This window comes from Carassius auratus, unplaced genomic scaffold (genome assembly GCF_003368295.1).
Source record: "Carassius auratus strain Wakin unplaced genomic scaffold, ASM336829v1 scaf_tig00215588, whole genome shotgun sequence".
In the NCBI taxonomy this organism is placed as follows: domain Eukaryota; kingdom Metazoa; phylum Chordata; class Actinopteri; order Cypriniformes; family Cyprinidae; genus Carassius; species Carassius auratus.
In genome coordinates, this window is record NW_020528153.1 from 1 (window position 1) to 22,281 (window position 22,281).

A 22,281-nucleotide genomic window follows, 5' to 3' on the forward strand; every position below is an offset into this window, starting at 1 on the left:
TTTCGTAAGGAGAAAGAGGACTGGATGAAAGTGTAACCTGGATCGACTCTGATGTTGTTCAGATCCAGAGCCTGCTGCGACCCATCAAAGCGCTTGGCCATGCATTGCTGCAGAAGACAGTCAGTTATTAGCCATAAATGAAATAAACGAAAACATCCTCTTAAAGGCACCTGCAAATAACACTCACTCACCTTCAAATGCTCCAGATCTACGGCCTTCAGATCAGTGTAGATCAAAGTAGGAGGTGGGCAGCTGTTCATTAGAACAGTCACCTATCCAACCCACAGATTGACAATCAATTACAAGCTCAAACACAGGGTTCTCAAATCCGTACATAAAAAGATTAATGATTAATACTTTAGAAAATTATCTTTCAGTGTTTATGATGCATCAAATATACTGAATATTACCTTATATCCATCTTTGTCTGTTATTTTTCGTGACGCTTTAAACAAAGCATTAGCAGTTGTGGAGTCATCAACATAAAACTGGGCCTTATTGCCATCAGTGTGATACTACGAAAAAAAAAAAAAAAAAAAAGACAGGACGGAAAGATTCAGCAATATGACAAACATTGAAGCTTTTTTTATAGGCATGCTGAGGGAATGCATTTTAGTGTAGACTTACATGAACGGCATGAAATGTTGTGGAACTGGCGCTCTGAAGTGAAGACAAAAGCCAATCTTTTTCATATTTCTTCCCGAAAGGAATCTGTGGCCAGAAACAAATACAAATCACAATTTAATATTCCAATAAGGCCACAAACAATTTTATATTAAAGCCTTAAACATTAATAACTGCTTTATTGATGTGCTATTGACGTTTAAAGCACTAACAGTCATTTTAAACCAGTTCTTGCGGCTTCCATCAGAACCACCTCCACCATTTCTGCCTCCATATCGATTGCCACCTCTATCTTCATTTCCACCTCCGTTGCCATTGCCTCCGCCACGTCCTTTGCGATTGCGTTCCTCGCGGCGATTCTGTGGCTGCCATATGGATTGCTGAAAACAAGCATTAGCAAAATCTTGACTGCTGTACCTCAATGATTAAATAAGAAAATAAGTGTAATTATGTCCCAAAGTGCTTACAATCTGCGCTGGGATCCCATGTCTTGAGGACCATCTGACATGGTCACATCTCCATCATCATCCTGAAGTCTGGACCAAGGACCAGGGGCTCCTCCTCTCCACCACCACCACCACCACGACCACCTCGATGCCTCGGTCGAGAAAACTGATCGCTGTACAGGGGGGCTCTGAAAGGGCCTCTGCCTTTACGATTACGGTGCTTTGGTCCACCAACACGATCATCATGCTCTGATAGATGGAAGACGAAAGAGTCAGAGGTGTGACTTTATTACACATTACTTCCAAAGAGACTGTCAGGATACCTGCAGGATTTTTAAAATCAAACCTGCACAAATAAAATTAATACCATACGAGCGGGGTAGATATGTCAATGTCTATGGTAACATACTAAACAATGACTGTAAAAATCTGAATGTACAGTTCAGATACAGGTTTTCACAAAAACGAATAGTTTTATAAAATGGTAAACATCCCATTTCAAAAGTGTCAATTATATTAAACAGTTACACTGCAAAAAAAAGGACTTAGTGCTTTTGTCTTGTTTTTATAAAATAACATTTTTTATAATTTTCTCAATTTTTGCTTAAAAAAATAAATAAAAAATCTGCCAGTGGGGGTAATAAAAATAATCTTAATTCACAGGCAAATCAAGATCATGGTTCTTGCACCTTTGACAGATATTTTTCCTTGTTCTAAGCAAAAACTGATAAAATTTTGTTACAAATTTTAAGAAATGCATTTTTGGAGTGAATCAGCAATCAATTATTATATTTATTAAATATATATATATATATATATATATATATATATATATATATATATATATAAAACAGCATATAAATAGATATTTGTGTCTTTTAATTGTTTAGATTTTTATAATGCATAAAATGGGTCGATTTTTCACACTGGTCTGAACAGAACCAGCAGACAGACTTATTGAAAAATGCAAATTCATTCTTTGCCATTAAGAGGCGCTTTTGGAACAGCAGAAATATTACTGTATCCCAGCAATGCTGGCTGCACAGTACACACAGGATTTTAAGGCTGATTTTAAAGCCGATTTGCATTTCTGAAAGATTGGGAGGCGTGAAAAAATGCCAGGAAAGCAGAATACATTGCCCATATTCTTTGTTATACTTTGCTTTTAACTGTGAAACAGAACACGCACCATGAGACCCAACTGACAACACCAATTATTCTCTATTTGTTTATCTTCTCTAGTCACATTTGATATTGTGAGTGTCCATGATATCTATACCCTTTCACACTGCACGTCGGACCCGCAATATTCCCGTAACATTGCCTGGTCGCCTTCTGTGTGAAAGCAACCACGTCCCGGAATTGATTACCGAATTGAACCTGGGTCGGGGACCTAGTAACATTGCGGTAATGGATCCGGAACGAGCGCTGTGTGAACAAAAGCCAGATCTAATTCCGTATCGAAGTGATGACGCGCGTTATCGCGCGACTCTTTTACCGGCTGTTTTGAAGGAAGATCAACATTCGCGACGAAAACATATGTGCAAACTGTGAGGAAGCAGAGATCAGTTAGTTCTGCGCTGACGCCGAGATCGTTGCTTGCTTCAGTTAAAGTATAACGGCCAAGCGTTGTCGACTCGTACATTACACGTCACGCGCTGATGTCACGTGTCGTTACGGGATCTTCAAGGGTTGTGTGTGAAAGCACGCACATATACCGGGTCATCACTGGGCAGTGTGGAAAGTGCCAAATCTAGCGACCAGGGAACAATTACAGGAACACTTTACCCTGTATTTGGCGGAATGGCAGTGTGAAAGTGGTGCTAGTGTCACTATAAATCATTCCTACAATTATTAAGTGTGTGGTCTCGCAGTTTGCTGGAATTATCTAGTGTGTGCGTTCAGAGGACTATAAGGCTAACAATTGGTTAAAACTGTCTTTATGTCCGTGGTCTCCTATGGTTTTAAAAAAAGTTTAGGACTTGAAAATAGTCTAGTGTGCAGCCAGCATAACACTGGACTCTGAAACATGCTGCACTCATGCTCATTTAATGAAATCATAGCCTTCTGAAGTTTAATCGTCACAAGATGCACATGCGCTTCATGCACAAAAATTTTACTCAACTGACTTTTATGTTTCACACCAGTTTTAACTCTATAAAGCTGTATTTGATACTTTAATTCCTAAAAAAAAAAAAAAAAATCTAAATCTCACCACAAATACAAAACTTTAAAATATAATCTTAGAAAATATTATTGGAAGGTTTTTGTTTCTATTATGTTTTAAAGGTTCAATAAATTGATCACTTTCAAAAAACAGAAATGTTCTGAGTACTATTTCATGTCAGATCTTTAAGCCACTTCTTCATCACTCTTGCTTTGTGAGATGGTGCTCCAACATGCTGGACAACGCGTGGATCATCCCCAAATTTTCGTTGGAAGTCGCCGCTCTTTCAGGACGTTTTGATATCAGGGTTTATGGGCAGAATTATGAGCTAGCTCTATCCCCAATACAAAAAGTATTCTCGTCGCTTCATAATGTTACGGTTGAACCGCTGCTGGGAGATGGATTATTCTGCTGATGCTTTTCATAGTATTCTGGACCTTGACAGTGTTACTTACTTGGCAGTCTATGGGACAGTCACAAACCTCCCGGTTTTCATCCAAAATATCTTAAATTGCGTTCCGAGGAGGAACGAAGCTTTTACAGGTTTGGGACGACAAGAAGGTGACGTAAGTGATTAATGACAACATTTCACTTTGGGGTGGAGTATGCCTTAAGCAGCAAACTTTGCAAAACACAAAATTTACGTCACTGCCTAAACTTCTCGCCATGACTGTAACGTGTAAGTCTGAAAAACAATTAAGGAAATGAAATTTGCCATAAGGCTCCTCTGAGGTTATTTTATTCACAATATATCTTGATATCACAGCTTCAGGTTGGTCAATCTCAACACATTCACCATGTGGTCAGCTCACGCCGATCAATTTCCATTTCTTTTCTCAATCTTTCACAAAATCACAAAGTATAACATAATATTCGGTAAAATCAGTTTGAATAATGCGTTTGTCTGAACTAACAGCTAACATCGTGCACCTACAAAAACAAAAGCTAGCTAGCTAACGTAGATGTTAACGTTACTTATGTAAATTATAGGGTAGCGTTAAACTATGACAGACCACTCAGAGTTAGAAAACGGCATTTGAGATGCAATAAGATTGTGAATAATCTGAACATTATTAATGTCAAAGAATTTAAATGGCTGTTAGCGCTTTCGCTAACGGCTCAAACTTACCACTATAGTAGCGCGAGTCGTCCGCTGCCGCCATCTTTGAAGAAGGCTTTAACGCGACTTTAAAATGTAAATACACGATTCCCAGTCGCTGTTTTCTTTTTTTCTTTTTAATAACACAAAATCGAGAGAAATTAAGATAAACACCTTGTAAGCTTGCAAAATCGGAAGATTCTTTCTGCCAGTGTTTTGTGTGAGAAAAACGCCTCAAACGCAGCTGCGCCACATTCTTCTTCTAATAGCCAGTGAGGTGTTTTCACGTCACGTCACTATTGCCTCCTAGTGTTGGAGAGTAAGATCACAACACAGTGACTGAGCATTTTACTTTAATGTCTGATTTATTCAATAAACAAAAAAGCATTTAAAAAAAACATATGAAGGAGAAGGAAAATGAAAATTTGCAAACTCTTCCTTTCATAATAATTCACTGATATGATCAAAATCTCTATGCAACGAATATAGCGGATATACTAGTAAATCTTTGGTTACAGCGGACAAATACGCATGAACCACTAATATAATTTAATTAAATAAATATAAAAACAAAAACACCATATCTTTTCATATTAGGATTAACATTCCATGCGTATTTTTGTATACAGTAGCAGTAATAATAGTAATTATTATAAATATTTATAATAGTACTAGTAACATTTGTTTTTCCCCATATCAATGATACTTAAATGTCCTCTAATTATTTTTCATAATATGTAACGTGCTTTTTCTCAAACAAATTAAAAATTGTTTTGCATTTTCGGCTTTCGAATAACTGGAACTAATTTAAAATAATAATTTAATATCTCTAGAAGTTGAGTGGAACTGCTTAGCCATGTTAAAGATTGTGAGAACATCACAATACAGAGGAACGCATTTGAAAGAAATGGAAGTGTTGACACATTTTACACACTTAGTTACAGTTTACATGCAAAACTGATATTGTAACAGAACCACGGACCAGATTAAAAGCATAGCAGGACTTTTAAGTCCTACAGTAAGTAATCAGCTAAAGGAGAACAAAAGCAGCAGAGCAGGAATTTCTCTTTAGCTGGATATCAGCTCTACGAGGTAAAGTTTCCAGATGCATCTGAAAAATTCTTAAGGTAATTCTCATTGCATTGCAAAAGGAATGTTTCAAATATGCTAGCTATGAGTCATATAATGTGCTCTAATGTAACAGAATGCATGTGCGTTTATGGTGGCTTCAGTGTTTTAAGCTCAGAGTCTCATCCAGGGTCCATGCCTTTGTCTAAGCCTTGCCTCGCAGTCTGAGGACTGCGCTTGGGTGGTTTCTTCATCTTGAGTCCCATTTCCCATTCCTGCTGCCCTCTGCTCATGATCAGGGTCCTCCTCACTCAAACTGGTGTCTGCAATATGAGAAGCCTTAAGGAAAATGGGACCTTCATCTATAGAGGAATCCTGAGCTGTTGAAGGAAATATTAACCAGTGGTCATCAAGAATGAGCTTGTTCTATAAACTACATCACAGTTCGGGGTCCAGAATTATTTTTTTAAAGAGCCAGTAAGATGAAAATTCTAAGCTTCCTATAACTGTTTATAAGTCCTGTACATTAGGTTTAAATCCATCCAAGGTTAAAAAACATTGTCATTTTGTCAAAATATCATTTTAAAATGACCTCAATTCTCAGAGATCCCCAAACGGTTCGCATGAAGCTGTTCAAAAGATTCAGTTTCCTTAAACCCCACCTTTCGGTAGCATACTGTGTCCTGATTGGTCAACTGACATAGGTTTTATTGGTTGTTCCGCGCACACACCTCCACGGTAAACAATGCGTTAGCATCTGTTTGGGGTGAATTATGTCTTATTCCTCTCATTGTGAAGCAAACAGTAAAATAAAAAACTTGAACAGTCTCGCTGCTTTTTCTTCTGTGTGGGTGTATTCAAGCCGCGCTTCAGTTTGAATATGAATAGCGCGTTCAGCACGGGGGTGTGTTCACATTAGATATAATGAAGGGAGACATGAAAAACAGACATCGCGTTGTTTTCATATGGAATACTTTATCACAGAATATCTGTTTTCGGCAGCACTTTTTTAGTTTTAAAGTACACATGTCAACCTTTCTATAGATATCTCTCTCATGTCTCTTCGTTGAGTATTCACGGAGTTACGCTTCATTTTAATGACGTGTTTGTAAATGAAGATCAGCGCAGACAGGCTGCAGACAGCACACATACTGATAAGACGCTCGGGAGAAAACAAACACATAACTTCATAATCATAGTTCGTGTTGTGATTCGGAGATGCTCGTTGTTCTAAATAAAGTTGGTGATGAAAAATGAAACTCTCACCGAGTACAAAATCTTGTACTCACCGAGATTAGAAAAGCAGTCATCAGTGAAATGTTGTGAACACAACAAGGATTTGTTGTACTGCTCTGGTATTGTGGTAAAAATGAATTTTAGCCATTGGTTTTTCTGATCTTCATTATTTGGCAGTGAAAATAAAACAAACTTGCTTTTACAATTAAAAACACACTGTCTCCTCGACATGATGCTCTAACACCAACCAGAGCGTCTGTGTGGAGGTGGTGGGGGGGGCAGGCCAGAGTTCCGTTTCTCCCTACACGGTAGGCGGAGATTATTATGCAAAGTGTTCCTAGTGACGTACATAGAGATGGGCAAAAGATTTGAAATCTATAACGACTCGTTTCAGCGATTCAGAGTCGACTCCTTACTTTAGAAGCCAATAACTTTATAAATCGTGTACTTTTTGGTTTAATTACTTTGCACATTGTTTACGCTGATGGACAGCTATATCATACACTGTAATACAGGTAATTTTTGATTTCCCATCTGTGTGGCTCTTTAAAGAAATTAAAACATGAATTCAGCAAGGGCACATTAAACTGAAATCAGTGATATTTGATATCAATTGATAAAGTGGCATTAAATATGTTACAAAATATTTATATTTCTTATAAATGCTCTTCTGTGGACTTTTTATTTATCAAAGAATACAGAGAAGCTGTATTTAAAAAAATATTAAGAAGCACATCTCTTTTTCAAGGAAATGTTTCTTGATCACAAAATCAGCAAATTGAAATGATTTCTGAAGGAAATATATTCAAAAAGAAGTTGTTTTTACATAACTGTAATATTTTACAATATTAATAATGAATTATATTTTATTTTTGTTAACAGAATTTTCATAAACATTTTAAAACAGTCTTACAGACCCCAAAGTGGTCTTATTCTATTCTTTAAAGTTTAAAGTTCATATTTTTACCAGCTTCATCCTCCTGCAGGTGATCCTCTGTCCCAATCGCACTAGGAGTGTCTAACTCACCTGCACAAACAAACATGATTTGTTTGATTCTTCATTGACATAATCACTGCATTTATTTGGCATAGCATGTGAATATATAATCTGAATTGTTCTGCCTTAGAGTTCCTGAGTTTCCCACTGGATAGATCTCTGGAGTCAGACTTTGAGCCTCACTCGAATTTCCTCTGCATTTGTTTTTGAGCACCTCCAGTGGTGCAGTTATATAAGCACCAAGGATATTCCCACCACCGATCCCCATCTGGATCATAACAATAATACACAGATCTACTGCATCAGTTTAATCAATTTCCTACTTGTCTCACCTTTGTTTCGACTGGTTCGTTGTGGTGGATCTGCCAGTTCACTGTTATCTCCTCCATACTTCATGACTGGGGGACAGTGGAAGAGTTGTATAGTAGTGACTGATCTGTTTGCTTGAAATGATCACGTGTGAGTGCTTGTGGTTTCTTACTAGGAGTGCTGGCAGATGAGTGCATACGTTTCCGTGCTTCTTCCCTCCTCTGCTGAAGACGCGTCGAGTCTCCCATCATCACCTATGTGTGTAAACAGACATCATCCAGTGGAAACGTGACAGCATGAAGGTTAAATAAATTCGACAGATGGTCTTACCTTCACTCTGACCTGCTCGGGGGGATAGAGCCCTCCCCAGATGAACTGCAAGTAACTGAAAAGCACAATGACACTGAGGAAGGTGAAGTTACTGGCCACCCCAACAATTGCAGACATCACAGGGAAATTATGCAGGAGGTATCTGTAGCAAAGAGAAGAGAATTACAGGATGGTCAATGAGCTGAGATGCATTACTTGACGGAACATGAATAGTCAAATAAACCAATAAAACTAAACCATTGCAAATACCTAATGCCAGTGAAGAAGGCATGGATCCTGAGCTGGGTAGAATAAATCTGGACCCTGCGGGACTGAATCTCAATCACAGCGCCAACAGCAGGCTGGTACTGTGGAGGACAGGTCAATATAATGCATGATTTTTATTAATACAAATTTTAGAAATGTATGATACCAAGATTTGTACTCTTGACATGAATAATCTGAAAAATGCCAGTGACATGTTTCAGTGTCATAGCTCATATTTTACAAACTTACTAGGTCGGATTTGAAATCTGGAAAGAGCTCCACCTCGATGAGCTGTTTCTGCTCAGACACACCTGTGAGCAGGAGGGGTGAGAACAGCAGCGTGCTCATGGTCTGCAGCAGGTTAGAACGGTAGTGCAGCATTGTCTGATGGGGAAAAAACAAAACAAGACACAAGAAATATGAGCGAAACAGCCATTTACAGACAGGTGTTCTAATATAAAGGGTTGACTGTGTGTCCATAAACATCAAATGTGAATCCAAATCAGACTGAAGATGGACAACACATTCCACACTACCAGAGATTTGAGTGCATCTAAAAGTGTGTAAGATTTTGTTTTAAAATAATTTTTTTTTATGCTGCAGTTATTTAATCAAAACTAAAGTAAAAATATTATAAGGTCAAATATTATGACAATTTTAAATAACTTTTAATATATTTAACATGATTTTCATTTATGTGATGGCAAAGCTGAATTTTCAACAGCTGGTACTCCAGTCAGATGATCCGTCAGAAATCATTCTAATATTCTGTTTGGATGTTCATGAAACATTTTTTAATATAAACATTGAAAATTTCTTTTTTTTATATATATATATATCTGCTTAATATAATTTTTTAAACAGACACTTTTTTTCCCCAGGATACTTCAATGAATAGAATGTTCAGAAAATATCATTTATTTGTAAAATTATTTTTTCAATAGAATGTAAAAGGCTTTACTGACACTTTATTTAAGTTGATTATTATTTATAAGATTATTAATAATAATTGGAACAGTAATATAATCTAGCTAATAGGGGATAATTGATTGTGCATGCACAATTTCCCTATTTTTATATTTAGATTACATTTGCCATTACCTAAAGCTCACTAAATGTTAACAGAAAAAATGTTAAAAAAACCTGAATAATTGAATGAGGTTAAATCATTAGCAAATCTCCAAAGGAATATCCATTTTTCATATTGTAAATTTTCATGTTGTGATACCGAAATCCACTTTAAGCACTTATTAGAACAGGTTATTGGTATAATTTTATTTTATTTAAATTACTGTTTTCACAACCATAACGACAATGAACTTTGTGGGAGTTGTCTGCACTCACAGAGCGGGACACCGACTGAACGACGGTCCCATCAGTGGTATAGCAGGACATTTTAACCATGAACATGCCAAGCTGTGCGTTAACTGGAGATTCAGGCATTTCCAGCTCCAGAGAGATCCTGTAGGCCTGACCAGGCATCATCACCTACAAGAAACAGTCAAGTCAATACACTAAACTGTAAATATGAACAAAAATCCATTTTTATACTCAGTGTTCATACATCAGTTATGTAAGTGTTACAATTTTCTTGTGCATCATTAATGGGCTTGTTAGATAATGTTTACAGCAAAGGCTATTCATTGCATGTATATTTAGCTAATGCCAAAAGAACCTGTAAAAACATGTCTATAATTAGTGTAATTAATTATAATTTGATTACAATTATAATTTGTTTACCTGGTTTCTTCCATTCTTCAAGAGTGAGACATTAGCCATGGGGAAAGAACAGAGGACTGAATCTGAAGCATCGCAATCTGTCCTGTAAGACAAGAAACGCAGGGGAGAGGAATCAACCACAAAGCGAATTCCAGTGATGCCTTCAACAGTATTTGTTCATTGGACCAAAATAATGAAGAAATCAGTCATGTGCAAATAGGCCGTTGTAAAAAAAACAATACGGGGATGTTCCCGATCAGCCTTGACGTGTCTGTACCTGTAATAGAAGTGTACTGGTGTGGAGAAGCTGACACTGGGCATGTAGGAATAGTAGAAGCTTCCATACAGGAAGATGGAGACCCACAGAAGAAGCACCAGGACACAGAACAGGATGGCAGCCCTAAGAAGCGTCCTGCGAGCTCTCAGCAGAGTTACTGCTGCCACATCCTGGAGCCAAAGCAGTAACGGTCCCATTGCTGCTCCCATAGCCAGCAGTCCTTCGGTGTCACGTCCAGACGTGGGTCCTCTGATGTCACGCTGCCTGCTCGTCAGCCCTCCCACTGCAGGCAAAGGAGTCTTTCCCTCTTTACTCATCCAAACCTCCTCACACGCTATCCAATAATATGTCCATCACAACATCTAATAATTCTTGTAATCCAAAGTCAGAATGAATGGTTTGAAAATACAGGGATCAGTTAAAAGCTCATAACACAAATCTGACCAAAGGCACATTTGGATCTAGCTCTAATTCTAGTTTCTTATCTGAAGATTTAAATGTGCTTTTCCAGCTTTCTTCCGTTATTGTCGATGCAGTCACAGAGAGCCCTAAAAAAGCAATGAAAAAAAAAAAAATTAAACACATTCATTATATTATAATTGCAAAATAACTGCAATAATATATACAAACATTAATTAGCACATTTGTACTTTTTTAAGATGAAAACATGACAAAATTAAATACAAACCATATTGTACTGTGCACTGTATACTTCTGCTTGGTCAGAAATAAAAAATGCGTTTTTTTAAAGTTTATACACATTTTTATATTCTTATATATATATATATATATATATATATATATATATATATATATATATATATATATATATATATATATATAGTTTTAAATATATACAAACACACACACACACACACACACACACGTCCTCTATGAAGCAGAAACTTTAATTAATTGTTTGTAATTATTACAGCATAATGCATTTTTGTACATTTGACAGTCTTACACGAATAAAGGCAAACGATAATGCGGTAAAATATGAAAGAATTAAACACCAGAATAAAAAGATGTGCCTGTACTTTCAGTTTATCCTTTAACAGTTAACGTTACATACAATTATATCTTTAAAATGATTTTTAGTCTCTCTGAACTGGTGCCTACCTGTCTTCATTCCGCATTTTACCTTACACTGTTTTTTTTTTATCATTTAATTACATTATATTGAAATATAAACCTCAAACTCACCTTCTTTAATTCGAATATGCGCCATGGACAAATGACGTTAATTAATGCTTCAGAATAACGTTAGAATAATATAATGAACAACTCCAATGGACCGACCCCTTTCACTTCCTTCCCTCTGTTATGTGCTAGTGACGCATAATCTATGCATTTTAAGCAAGAGGAATTGATCTACAAATCATATTTAATCAAAAACGAAAACTAATGTTCCTCACTTTCTTTCTACAGATCAGAGAAAAACAACTATCCGTTTAACTCAGTGGCGCCGCTGCTGGTGTGATAGAAACACGCGTACGGCAACAGAAGAGGTACAAAATATACTGCTCGACGCGTTTGCGTTTCTGCATCGGTGCTGCCCATGCAGTGTTGCAATTTATTCATGCGAATTGTTTGCTTACAAAATCGGTTTTGATTAATAAGGAAATTATTTTATCAAATACTTTCTAGCAAAATAATATTTTTATTGCAATGAAAAGAAACATTACCACAATGAAAGTAAAAAAAAAAAAACAATGAAAAAATCAGAAAAAGAAACAAGTAACACTTGTTTGAAAGAAGCCATAACCAGTTAAAAAACATAAATAACAATCATAATTCTCAAGAAACCTGTTATTCTTATTGTTATCAGTAATTAACAACGATGGAAATTTCAGAAAGAAAAAAAATTCTTAAAATGTTATTAATCAATCAATTAATTAATACATTTTGTGAAATTATTTTTTATTTTAAATGTAACACACACACACAAAAATTAACAACAATATACAATAGAACGGCCACTGCAAGAAAAATAAAAAATATATCTTTTAACAAAACGTTTCTATCACATTTTTTAAAAGCAGATAGACAACTACTTCCCAAAGAAGTTCTCTCAAAGAGAAAAAACTTGATTGCAATGGTAGGATAAAAGAACCAAAATGTCTTTTTCAACATTTTACACATAAGTATAGAGGAAAACAGTCTATCTATATCTAAACAACAAGGGTCAATGGTGTGAAAAATCTTAAAGAAATTCAAAATTACAATGAAATTAAATTAAATACAACAGAATTAAATGAAATAAAGAAATTAAATTGTCTAAAAACCACACATTTTGTGTTATATAAATAGGCATGTTTTTCTTCGCAACATATTCAATTATGTTTTTTTTTTTAAACAGTATGAACATTTTGTTTAACATGTATAAAGTCAACATAAATAAAAATAAAATACAATTCTTTTTTTTCATCTTGGACATCTTCATTGGTGAAATATGAATCAAGAACATGTTAAAACCTGCTGAGCACCATTAAGAACCATTCTCCCTTTAAGCCACCAAATTTTTCAAATAACAGTATTTTCATTTCTCTGGAGGAAACTAGGGGGCAGATTTGCAACGAAATGAATGTAACATGAGAAAGATTGCAGTGGGAGGGTGGAGTGATGTAAAGACGTGGGGGGTTTAAGATCTAAACCAAGGTGGGAGAGACCACTGAGTCAAAATGGAGCCTCAGTACAAGACAAAGATGCTGAGACTGCAGCAGTTCCCATGGTAACAGATCAGGGAGAGGGAAGGCTCACTTATTCAGAAGCTTCAGCAACACCACCGGCAAACTAAACAAGAAATATTTCTTGCTATCAAATATTTCAGTATCATTTTAAACAATATAAATAATTTCTGTGAGATTTTAGTTTTAAATTCACTGCTTTACATCAATACATTTCCCTCCCCCACTATCAACCCCATGCTGGTAGAAAAATGGTATGAGCCAGCCCACAGAATAAATCAGACCCAATCGGGCGCCCTCCCTCTGGCCGGCACATTCCACTCACTGCAGAGGGGAGTTTTATGAATGTACCAAGAGACTGGTGTTCATTGTAGCAGAATTGCAGTGCACTGGACTGTACAGAACTGGGTAGCATCCACACTGTCTATGAGGGTGCGGTCCGGCTGCACTGAGAGCAACAACACTGACAGATAGAGAGAGAGAGAGAAGGAATAAGAAAGAAGAGGAGGGAGAGATATCACCACACGAGGAATACAGCAAGGGTAAGAAATAGTGTGAAAGGGAGAAAAGAAGGTAAAATAGTCTCAGAATGACAAAAAATAGACGTATACACCCCTGTGGTCTTTTTTTATGCTTCTTGATCTCCATTAAGTCCTATTTTATACATTGTTTTAATGTATTGTTATCATTTCATTATTGAAATTCAATGCTTTTTTTCTAATTCATATTTTTGTATCTGTCTGAGTAGCTGTGATTGTCATTTCTGTATCTTTATCTGTATCTTTTTTTTTCTGTCTGCAACACACGATTTCCTCATCCATTGATGTCTAAATGTTACATTGAACCAGATTCCATTCAAAACGGCAGTTTTTCTTCTTCATTACTCAGAATAATATGGTATATTACATGTGGTGATTGGATCCCTTCAAGCACATCCTATGTGCAAAATGGGGCCGGCATGCCCCAATACACTGCTTAAATCCTATTCAGAATTATTCTACTCATAGGCTATTTTATATATACGTACACACACACACACACACACACACACACACACACACACACACACACACACACACATATATATATATATATATATATATATATATATATATATATATATATATATATTTGTTTGTATATATATATATATATATATATATATATATAGAGAGAGAGAGAGAGAGAGAGAGAGAGAGAGAGAGAGAGAGAGAGAGAGGGACAGAGAGATGATCATGAATAGCTCTAAATCTGTTTATAGAAAGATTTCCAGTGATCTTCTCCTGGAAATGAAGGGATTCAGGATGATGAAATGTGTTGCTATCAGATCGTTGCAATCAAAGGTGAGGTTTTGGTTTTCTAGGGCAGCAGCTTTTAGCAAAGCAGTAGTAAATAATACCAAGGGAGGAAAGACAGAAAGTGAAGCAGAGGGTATGAGAGTCTTGGACCACAAGAAGATGCTTCCATTAGAGACTGTATGTGCACTATAAACAGAATCACTAACAATTAACAATAAGGTTTCATTTGTTAACACTAGGTACTTATCATTTACTAATACATTATTTATATCTAAAGTTGTATCTGTTAATATTATTGAATGGGTGAGCTAACATAACAGTTGTCTTATTAATTTTTTTTTTAATAAGGGTCAATACTGTAACAGATGTTTTGTTCATTGATAGTTAATGTTAGTTAATCCATTAACTAAAAGGACCTTGCTGTAAAGTGTAATCCTCTGATTCTTTAATAGTGGTAGCATCATTAAACCAATTACATTCTTCTTTAGATTTTTTTTTTTATTTGCATCGATGGTTTTGTGTGTGTATGTGGCAGGATGAAAGGAGACACCCCTGTGAACAGCACCATGAGCGTCGGTCAGGCCAGGAAGCTGGTGGAACAGCTGAAGATTGAAGCCAGTTTTTGTCGGATCAAGGTGAGGTTTGCCATGCAAAATAACCAGAAAATGTGACAAACAGGAATCCAATCAGTGGGAATCCTGCCTCACTCGCAGAAAAAAGGGTACAAAAACTATCACTGGGGTGGTACCTTTTCAAAAAGGACACAATTGTAGTTTTTAGGTAATAATATGTACACTTTAGGTACTTATATGTATCTTTAAAGTACCAATATTGACTCTTTAGGTACAAAGGTGTCCCTTGTAATAAACTACCGCACCAGTGACAGCTTTTTTGAGAGTGTCTTATTATACCAGCCTGTACGTAGCAGACTAATTTGTAATCAGATGTGATCAAAGATCTGGAATCAGGTTAATAGGTTTGACCTGATTCTCCAGTCCCCCTGGTAAAGTGTGTCCTACAAGTAGAATTTGAAGCATTCAACAGTCTTTAAACATTGACCTCAACCTTGCATTTCACTCATATAATGTTATATTGGATTAAAATGCTGTTTTATCCATAATACGAAGGCGCAGTTTATTAAGCAGGACACTACAGGCAAAACCAGTGTTTTTCAGATGCTGGTCAATTTTGACATTATTTTGTATCCATCACTTGTCTTCATTTTAATCTAGAAAGAAAATACTCAAAATACCCATACAAGTGTTCATTTTATTACACTTTATTTCTGTCTGTAGTGTCTTCAGTTGCAAGCATGTTTTCTCAATTTTTTTTTCTAATGTGCAGAAATCTTAGTAGCACTTACATACATTAAAATGTGTTCTGAAGGTGTTTATAAAAGGGCAAGTTCATATAACATTTGCCTGATTTTGTATAATTTTTTTAAATAATGTTTGACAATATTTTCTGATTTATGGAGTGATCCAAAATCCTCTCTATAAAAACTCAACAAAACAAAACAAGAAGTTTTGTTCAGATTCCTCTTTTAGTAATGTATACAATTTAGTGCATATTTAATTGGAACATAACATTTCAGAAAACTTTTACAAAACAATTATCTTAATTTACTGGGGAAAGGTGATATCTATTTGTTCTTTTCTTTTTATCTGATTCCCCTGCAGTGTCTTACCTTGAGAAGAAATCAATCAGCTGAGAATCAATAACTGTTTTAGTGCTTTTAATTGCAGCACTGATAATCTACCTGAATTCTTAGGTGTCTAAGGCAGCGGCGGACTTGATGGCATACTGTGATGCCCACGCATGTGAGGACCCTCTCATCACCCCTGTGCCCACTTCAGAAAACCCCTTCAGGGAGAAAAAGTTCTTCTGTGCTCTTCTCTGAAAAGGACACCGGAGACGCAGACTTAGTCTCATTTAGATGATAATGATTTATGTACGCACATCACACAACACAACACATTACTCGACACAGCAAAATGAAGCTTTAATAAATGCAAATTTCAGCAATTGACAGCGCCAAATTGACAAAAACATGCTTGTGAGAATATTTTTATTCTCCTGATTCTTTTTTTTGGGGGGGGGGGGCTTGTTCCTTTTAATTAAAGGGATGAAATAACATCAAGATTGATGCAAACTGATTAGATGAAATCACACACTGATACACACATATGCAAGCACAGTTTTTTAATTACGGTAAGCAAAAGGAAATAGGTGCGGGTCTGGATATTTCAATGATTTCAAATGTTATTATATTCAAGACATTCGTTGTGTTCTTCACAATAGCAAACTCTGGTGATTTACAAATTCTTTATGTATATTTAGATTTTTTTTTTTTTTACATGTTTTGTTTGAGGTGGCTATGTACTCTGGTAGACATTTCTGATGAACTGGTAGAGCTTCTAAAGTTTAGATCATTGTGAGAAGGTGAGACTGCTGATACCTACACACAAATACCACCAGTGCATAGTGTTCCTAAAGGGATTTGTTATTTCCTAAAACCAATTAAGTTTTTCTGACCACTTAAACAAGAAGTAGAGGTATCTAGTCTCTAAGAGTTGGAAATTAACTTAAAAGACAAATTATTGGAGAAAAATGTAAAAAGAACATCTGTCAAAAGTTGTGGTCCCAAGTAATGGATTAAATATTGCAGACAGAATCCAATGAATGAATGAATAAAACTTTTAAACACAAAACACTTATGTGTACCGCTTATTGAGATTTAGAAGAAAAAATAACTCACTCCTGTTTTTGAGGAAATTTATATTTTTTCTTTTATTAAGCAAAGATGAAAAATCATAAGTGACAGTAGACTTATGTTACAAAAGATTTCTATTTCAAATCAAAAATGTAAATAAAATATACTTTTCAAACTTTCTAGTTATCATTCTAGGATCACCGTTATTATAATATTAAGCAGCACCACCATTTTCAACTTTGATAATAAATGTTTCTTGCGCAGCAAATCAACACATTAGAACAATTTCTGAATGATCATGACACTGAAGACTGGAATAATGATGCTGTAAATTCAGCTTTACTTTTACAGAAAAAAATACATTTTAAAGAAACAGTAAAATAGAAAAGCTATTCTTATATATTTCATAATATTACTAATTCTACTGATAAATTAAATGCAGCCTAGTCAAGATGAGTATGAGATACATCTTAGTCTTTAAAACTTATTAACTATCGCAAACTTTTTAACAGTGGTGTAAGTTCATGATTTTTAATAATTCAAAGCAAAACAGGTAATTCCACTAGTCAGTGTAACGACAGGTTGAGCTGGATTGGTAACACTGTTTTTCATTCCACATACTCACCACACACCCTATCAATTATTACTTTTTGGATAATCTGATCAAAAAGAAAAAATAAATGCAAAAAAAATAAAATAAATAATAATAAGTAGATTCATAAGATTTATGAGTTTTTTAGACCATTCATGTAGCATTTTAAACATCTAACAAACAATGCTAATCAAGAAGTGAATGAAGTGGCTACACTACGCAGAATGAATCAGGACCACGCTTCTTTTGGTACACATGAACAAGTAAAACAAATCCAGACTTTTATTAAGGCAATTTAGTGGCTGGGGAGCATAAAAACCATGATGAAATGATACCATTATGCATCTGATCATCTGGGTAATACATATTACAGAACAGTGACAAGTTCACATAAACCTTTAAAAGTGGCACATTTTGGACATAGTCAGTTAAAACTTTCAAACATCATAAACAAAGACTTGTAGAATGATTTGTGTTGCTCATGGCAAATGTGTTTTTGGATTACTGCTGCATGTAGAGCCTGGAACGGAACGGCATATGCATGGATTTTTGGATGATTTTGTGCCACACCCCCAAAACTACAGATTTAGTGTGAATGATGTTTGAACAACACAAGATGAGTAGTTAATTATTACAAGTGTACCTATCTAAAAGACCTTCTAGTGCGATAATTCTATGCTAAGAATTAATATCAATACATCCACAAATTATGTCCAAAAAGTCTAAACTATAAAGTGAGGTAAATGTATTTCACATACAAATGTGAGTGTGTGTGTGTGTTGGGGGGTGAATATACGACAACAACAAAACTTCCACTACAGGAAGGAGTCACACCACTCTCTCAGACAGCTGTAACAGTCGCCCTGCTGTTTAGTGTTGGCTCCACAAGTGTCCTTCAACCATTCCCGAAATAACTCTTCATCTTTCCTCAGCACCAAGAACTGTCCGAGAACAACATACGCCTAGAGGAAGAAAAACAAAACAAAAAGTGAAAAAGAAAGAAAAATTAATAGTTTCAGTTTCATGACTACAGAGTATATTAATGAAACATCTTTTTACATCATACCTTGTCAAAGCCCTTCTCTTCCAATCTCTTTCCAAGAACTTCACCGATTCCTGCGAGAGCCATCACGGTCTTCTCCCCCATGGGCTCCGCCACAAAGTCCTTGTGTTTTTGTGATGTCGACGACATTGTTGATTTGTATCAGAGAGGGTTGTGGGATTTTAGGTTGACTTTCTATAGTGGCATAAGGCAGAGAAACAGAACAAAAATATGTGTGTTAATAGGTTTGATTTCTTCACAGCCAAAAACTAACTGCACATATGATTCAAACCAAAAGGAAAGCATAAAAGCATATTCAACTCCTGATATAATTTCAGCTAACCTTACTGCAAGAATGCAAATGTGCCTTCCCTGAAAATCAGCCAATATTAATATGTATCATAACACTGAGAAAGGAAAGTGAAGGTAAGTTAAGAGACTAAAGTGAAAGCAAAAGTAAAAACTACACAAAGGATTAATAATACCATCAAAAACGCATCAGATAGATAATAACTAATAAATAAATTGTTATGAAATTATGCAGATGATAAGAGTAAAGAGTTCCTAATTTAGTTTTTGCGGTCTCGCCTCATTTCTTCGCGGTCAGCGCCACACAATGACAGCTGACACACCATTCTCCGTTCATTGAAATGATAATAATAATAATAATAATAATAATAACCTAAGTGGCAAACACAACAGAATGAACAGCATTCTTAATCAAACGTGCAGCTGTATCATTGTTTATATCATACCTGCACACTATCATGGAGAGATTTCAATCCTCATCCGCAAACGCCGAGAGGCTCACACTTCACAGTCTCAATGCGCCCAAAATAACCAAATAACACACACAGCGCAGCTTCCTGCTCCCGCCTTTAGAAAGAAAAACGCCACTTCCGCTCGAACCACGCTGCTGTTCAGAGACACGGCCTCCTAGTGGCTCCAGTTATTTGGTGGAACTCAAATAGAAATTTGAATAGATATTTTATTTTTATTTTTATTTTTTTTATTTTTTTTTTACAACCAAATGAACACATATTGTATATTAACAAGTTATTTACAGTGTGAAATGCTTTAAAAATGTATTGTTTAATAATAGCACAGCATCCAGAATAGAATCTTCATCCAAGAATTCAGTACATGTGCTAATGAAAACTCACATCCCACATTCACATTTCTTTTTTTTGTACTGAGTTTGACAGTACAAGTCATTTTCTGGTTCTGGTTCTGATTTTCTGCATAGACTGACAGGGCAGGGAGGAGCGCATACTCTCAGATGAACACAAGGGGGCAGTGATACATTAAAAACTGCTTACATCAACACTGCAGACAAATAGATTTTTATTCTAAGTCTATATATATATATATATATATATATATATATATATATATATATATATATATATATGTATATATATATATATATATATATGTATATATATATATATATATATATATATATGTATATATATATATATATATGTATATATATATGAGGAAAACTGTTGTTGATTTTCACAAATCGTTTGAACCGTAGAACTGTTACTGCACAATATAATTTTTTAATTTATTTATTTATTAGTATCCCTACAATTTGCATTGTTCCCTAGAATGGCAGTTTTTTTTGTTCAGCTGTATTTTATCCGAATACATTGCAAGACTACCTACACTTTTGAAGGGGATATTTCAGATGTCTCATGCTGATCATGCAGAACCATCATGTTATGGTCATGCATTTATCTATAACTCTTCCCGACGCCAATCCAAGAATTGTGCATACTAGCCTGGAATGGAAAGAGAGGTCAGCATGCTGACTTGATAAACTAGCACAGGCAAAAAGTGTCTTTCCTTTAGAAACAGTTTTTAATCTTCAACTGTACCACAAACCAGTTGGTTGATTATGGTATTGTTAAACTGAATGATTTGATGTTGAATGAATGGTTTGTGTAATGTTGATTGGCTTACTCCTTCCAGGATGCTTGATTGATTGACGCTTGATTGATTTCATGATCAAGGACCGCTCAAATTAGCACTTATTCCATTTTGTTCTCATTGATTATTCTCATGTCTTCTCTGATTTCTTTAACATACAGAGGAGTGATGAAATGATGTATTCCTGATTAAAAAACTTTCAGAATAACAAAAGGAAGAACACTCTTTGTCCATTGCTTGTTAGACTGTGTGCCTGTCAGAAACATGTATTTACTGAGAATGAGCTCTGCTGTGTTTACAAGCTATCTGGAAATAAAAAGAGGAGCTTCACCCTGAATCTTATGCTCTAACTTGCTCATTTTTATCTGTATTTGAAAAAAAAAGTGTTGAATAAGTTTCGGAGCTCCACAAACATTCAGACAATTACACACTTAACCTTTGTGTTTCTACAAAATGATTTATTCAGCCCAATCAAAATATGCTTGTGATGTACTTAAATATTCCATATCCTCCTAAATATTCATTAAAACACCAGGACATGTTTTCCTTAGTGTTTTACTGTTTGATCATATTTCAGTTCTCCTGACAGCTTCTAGGAGACCACGTGGAAGCACAATCATTTGTATGCCGTGAATGTTTTTCTGAAGCATGGGTTGCTGTGCTACATTCAATGGACATTAGAACTAGGAGATGGAACTTTATAGTGCAAAAGACAAGCACATAAGGGAAATAAAAGGTAATGAATAGTTTGAAACCTTGAGGTTTGTATATGTTTAGGGATTTGTTGTTTATTATTTTGAATCTGTGCTATTTCTTTTGCTGTTTCATTTAGTCCTGATTAATAAAGCAGTCTCACAGAACTTTCAGAGTCTATTGTAAATTCAAATAAAAGAGCCATTGAGCTGCATTTAATCAGGCTTAGCTGCTTAACAGTGAACAAAATTAGAGCAAAGGTTGACCAACTCTTTTGTCAAATAATTCCAATATATTTGTCCGTCCAGCACTATATAAATCAAGCTATTTTTCACTTATTGGTCTTTTTCTAATACATTAAATTTTACACTTTACTTGTAGAAAACTACTTTAAATACAACATGGTATAAATATTTTGGTAAACAGTAGAATTTGAATATAGTTTTGAGCATTGAGGAAATAACTGAACTGTTCTCTTCTGTTCCTATAAAGATCTTTCTAAGAAAGAAACTAAATACCCTCAACCCCCCAAAACTTGTTTATGGAGGTCTGGTACAGTCACGAAAACAACAGGGAGGAGAGAGAATAAGGCAGTGTTGTCAGGCTCTTAAGGTGGACTCTCTTAAATGCTACAAAACTGGATTGTCCGCCTGAAAAACAGGTCAGCGTACCCCTCAGTTGTTCGTTTTCTTTAATTAGGCCATCGAGAGAAGATTCATACTCAGTCTACAGCACTCATTAAAGCAAGAAACACAGCGAAATAATATGCCCGTGACTGACAAAAAGAATAACTGGTTCAG

General features: G+C 35.5%; 3 protein-coding genes and 1 pseudogene across 4 annotated transcripts; 1 reads left to right on the top strand and 3 right to left on the bottom strand.

Moving 5' to 3' along the window:
• Nucleotides 1-37: 37 nt before the first annotated feature.
• LOC113095063 (nuclear RNA export factor 1-like) lies at nt 38-4,620 on the bottom strand (annotated as a pseudogene).
• A 711-nt stretch (nt 4,621-5,331) lies between these two features.
• LOC113095068 (seipin-like) lies at nt 5,332-11,990 on the bottom strand. 2 transcript variants are annotated; one of them, XM_026260683.1, is made up of 11 exons: nt 11,725-11,990; nt 10,519-11,066; nt 10,263-10,344; nt 9,867-10,010; nt 8,772-8,906; nt 8,526-8,623; nt 8,277-8,418; nt 8,119-8,200; nt 7,970-8,035; nt 7,608-7,667; nt 5,332-5,727 (listed from the first exon to the last, which is right to left on the bottom strand). In XM_026260683.1, the coding sequence occupies exons 2-11, from the start codon at nt 10,833-10,835 to the stop codon at nt 5,579-5,581; spliced, it is 1,275 nt and encodes a 424-aa protein (XP_026116468.1). In that variant the 5' UTR covers nt 10,836-11,066; nt 11,725-11,990; the 3' UTR covers nt 5,332-5,578. The 2 variants fall into 2 exon arrangements, with proteins under 2 accessions (XP_026116468.1, XP_026116467.1); XM_026260682.1 differs by having other exon boundaries at nt 5,332-5,784; nt 11,725-11,988.
• A 1,586-nt stretch (nt 11,991-13,576) lies between these two features.
• Nucleotides 13,577-17,923, top strand: LOC113095067 (guanine nucleotide-binding protein G(I)/G(S)/G(O) subunit gamma-3). The gene is made up of 3 exons (XM_026260681.1): nt 13,577-13,750; nt 15,042-15,141; nt 16,278-17,923. The coding sequence occupies exons 2-3, from the start codon at nt 15,043-15,045 to the stop codon at nt 16,404-16,406; spliced, it is 228 nt and encodes a 75-aa protein (XP_026116466.1). The 5' UTR covers nt 13,577-13,750; nt 15,042; the 3' UTR covers nt 16,407-17,923.
• Nucleotides 17,924-18,075: 152 nt separating this feature from the next.
• On the bottom strand, nt 18,076-19,764 carry LOC113095066 (barrier-to-autointegration factor). Its single transcript, XM_026260680.1, has 3 exons — nt 19,609-19,764; nt 18,878-19,048; nt 18,076-18,773 (listed from the first exon to the last, which is right to left on the bottom strand). The coding sequence occupies exons 2-3, from the start codon at nt 19,001-19,003 to the stop codon at nt 18,627-18,629; spliced, it is 273 nt and encodes a 90-aa protein (XP_026116465.1). The 5' UTR covers nt 19,004-19,048; nt 19,609-19,764; the 3' UTR covers nt 18,076-18,626.
• Between the last annotated feature and the right edge of the window lie 2,517 nt (nt 19,765-22,281).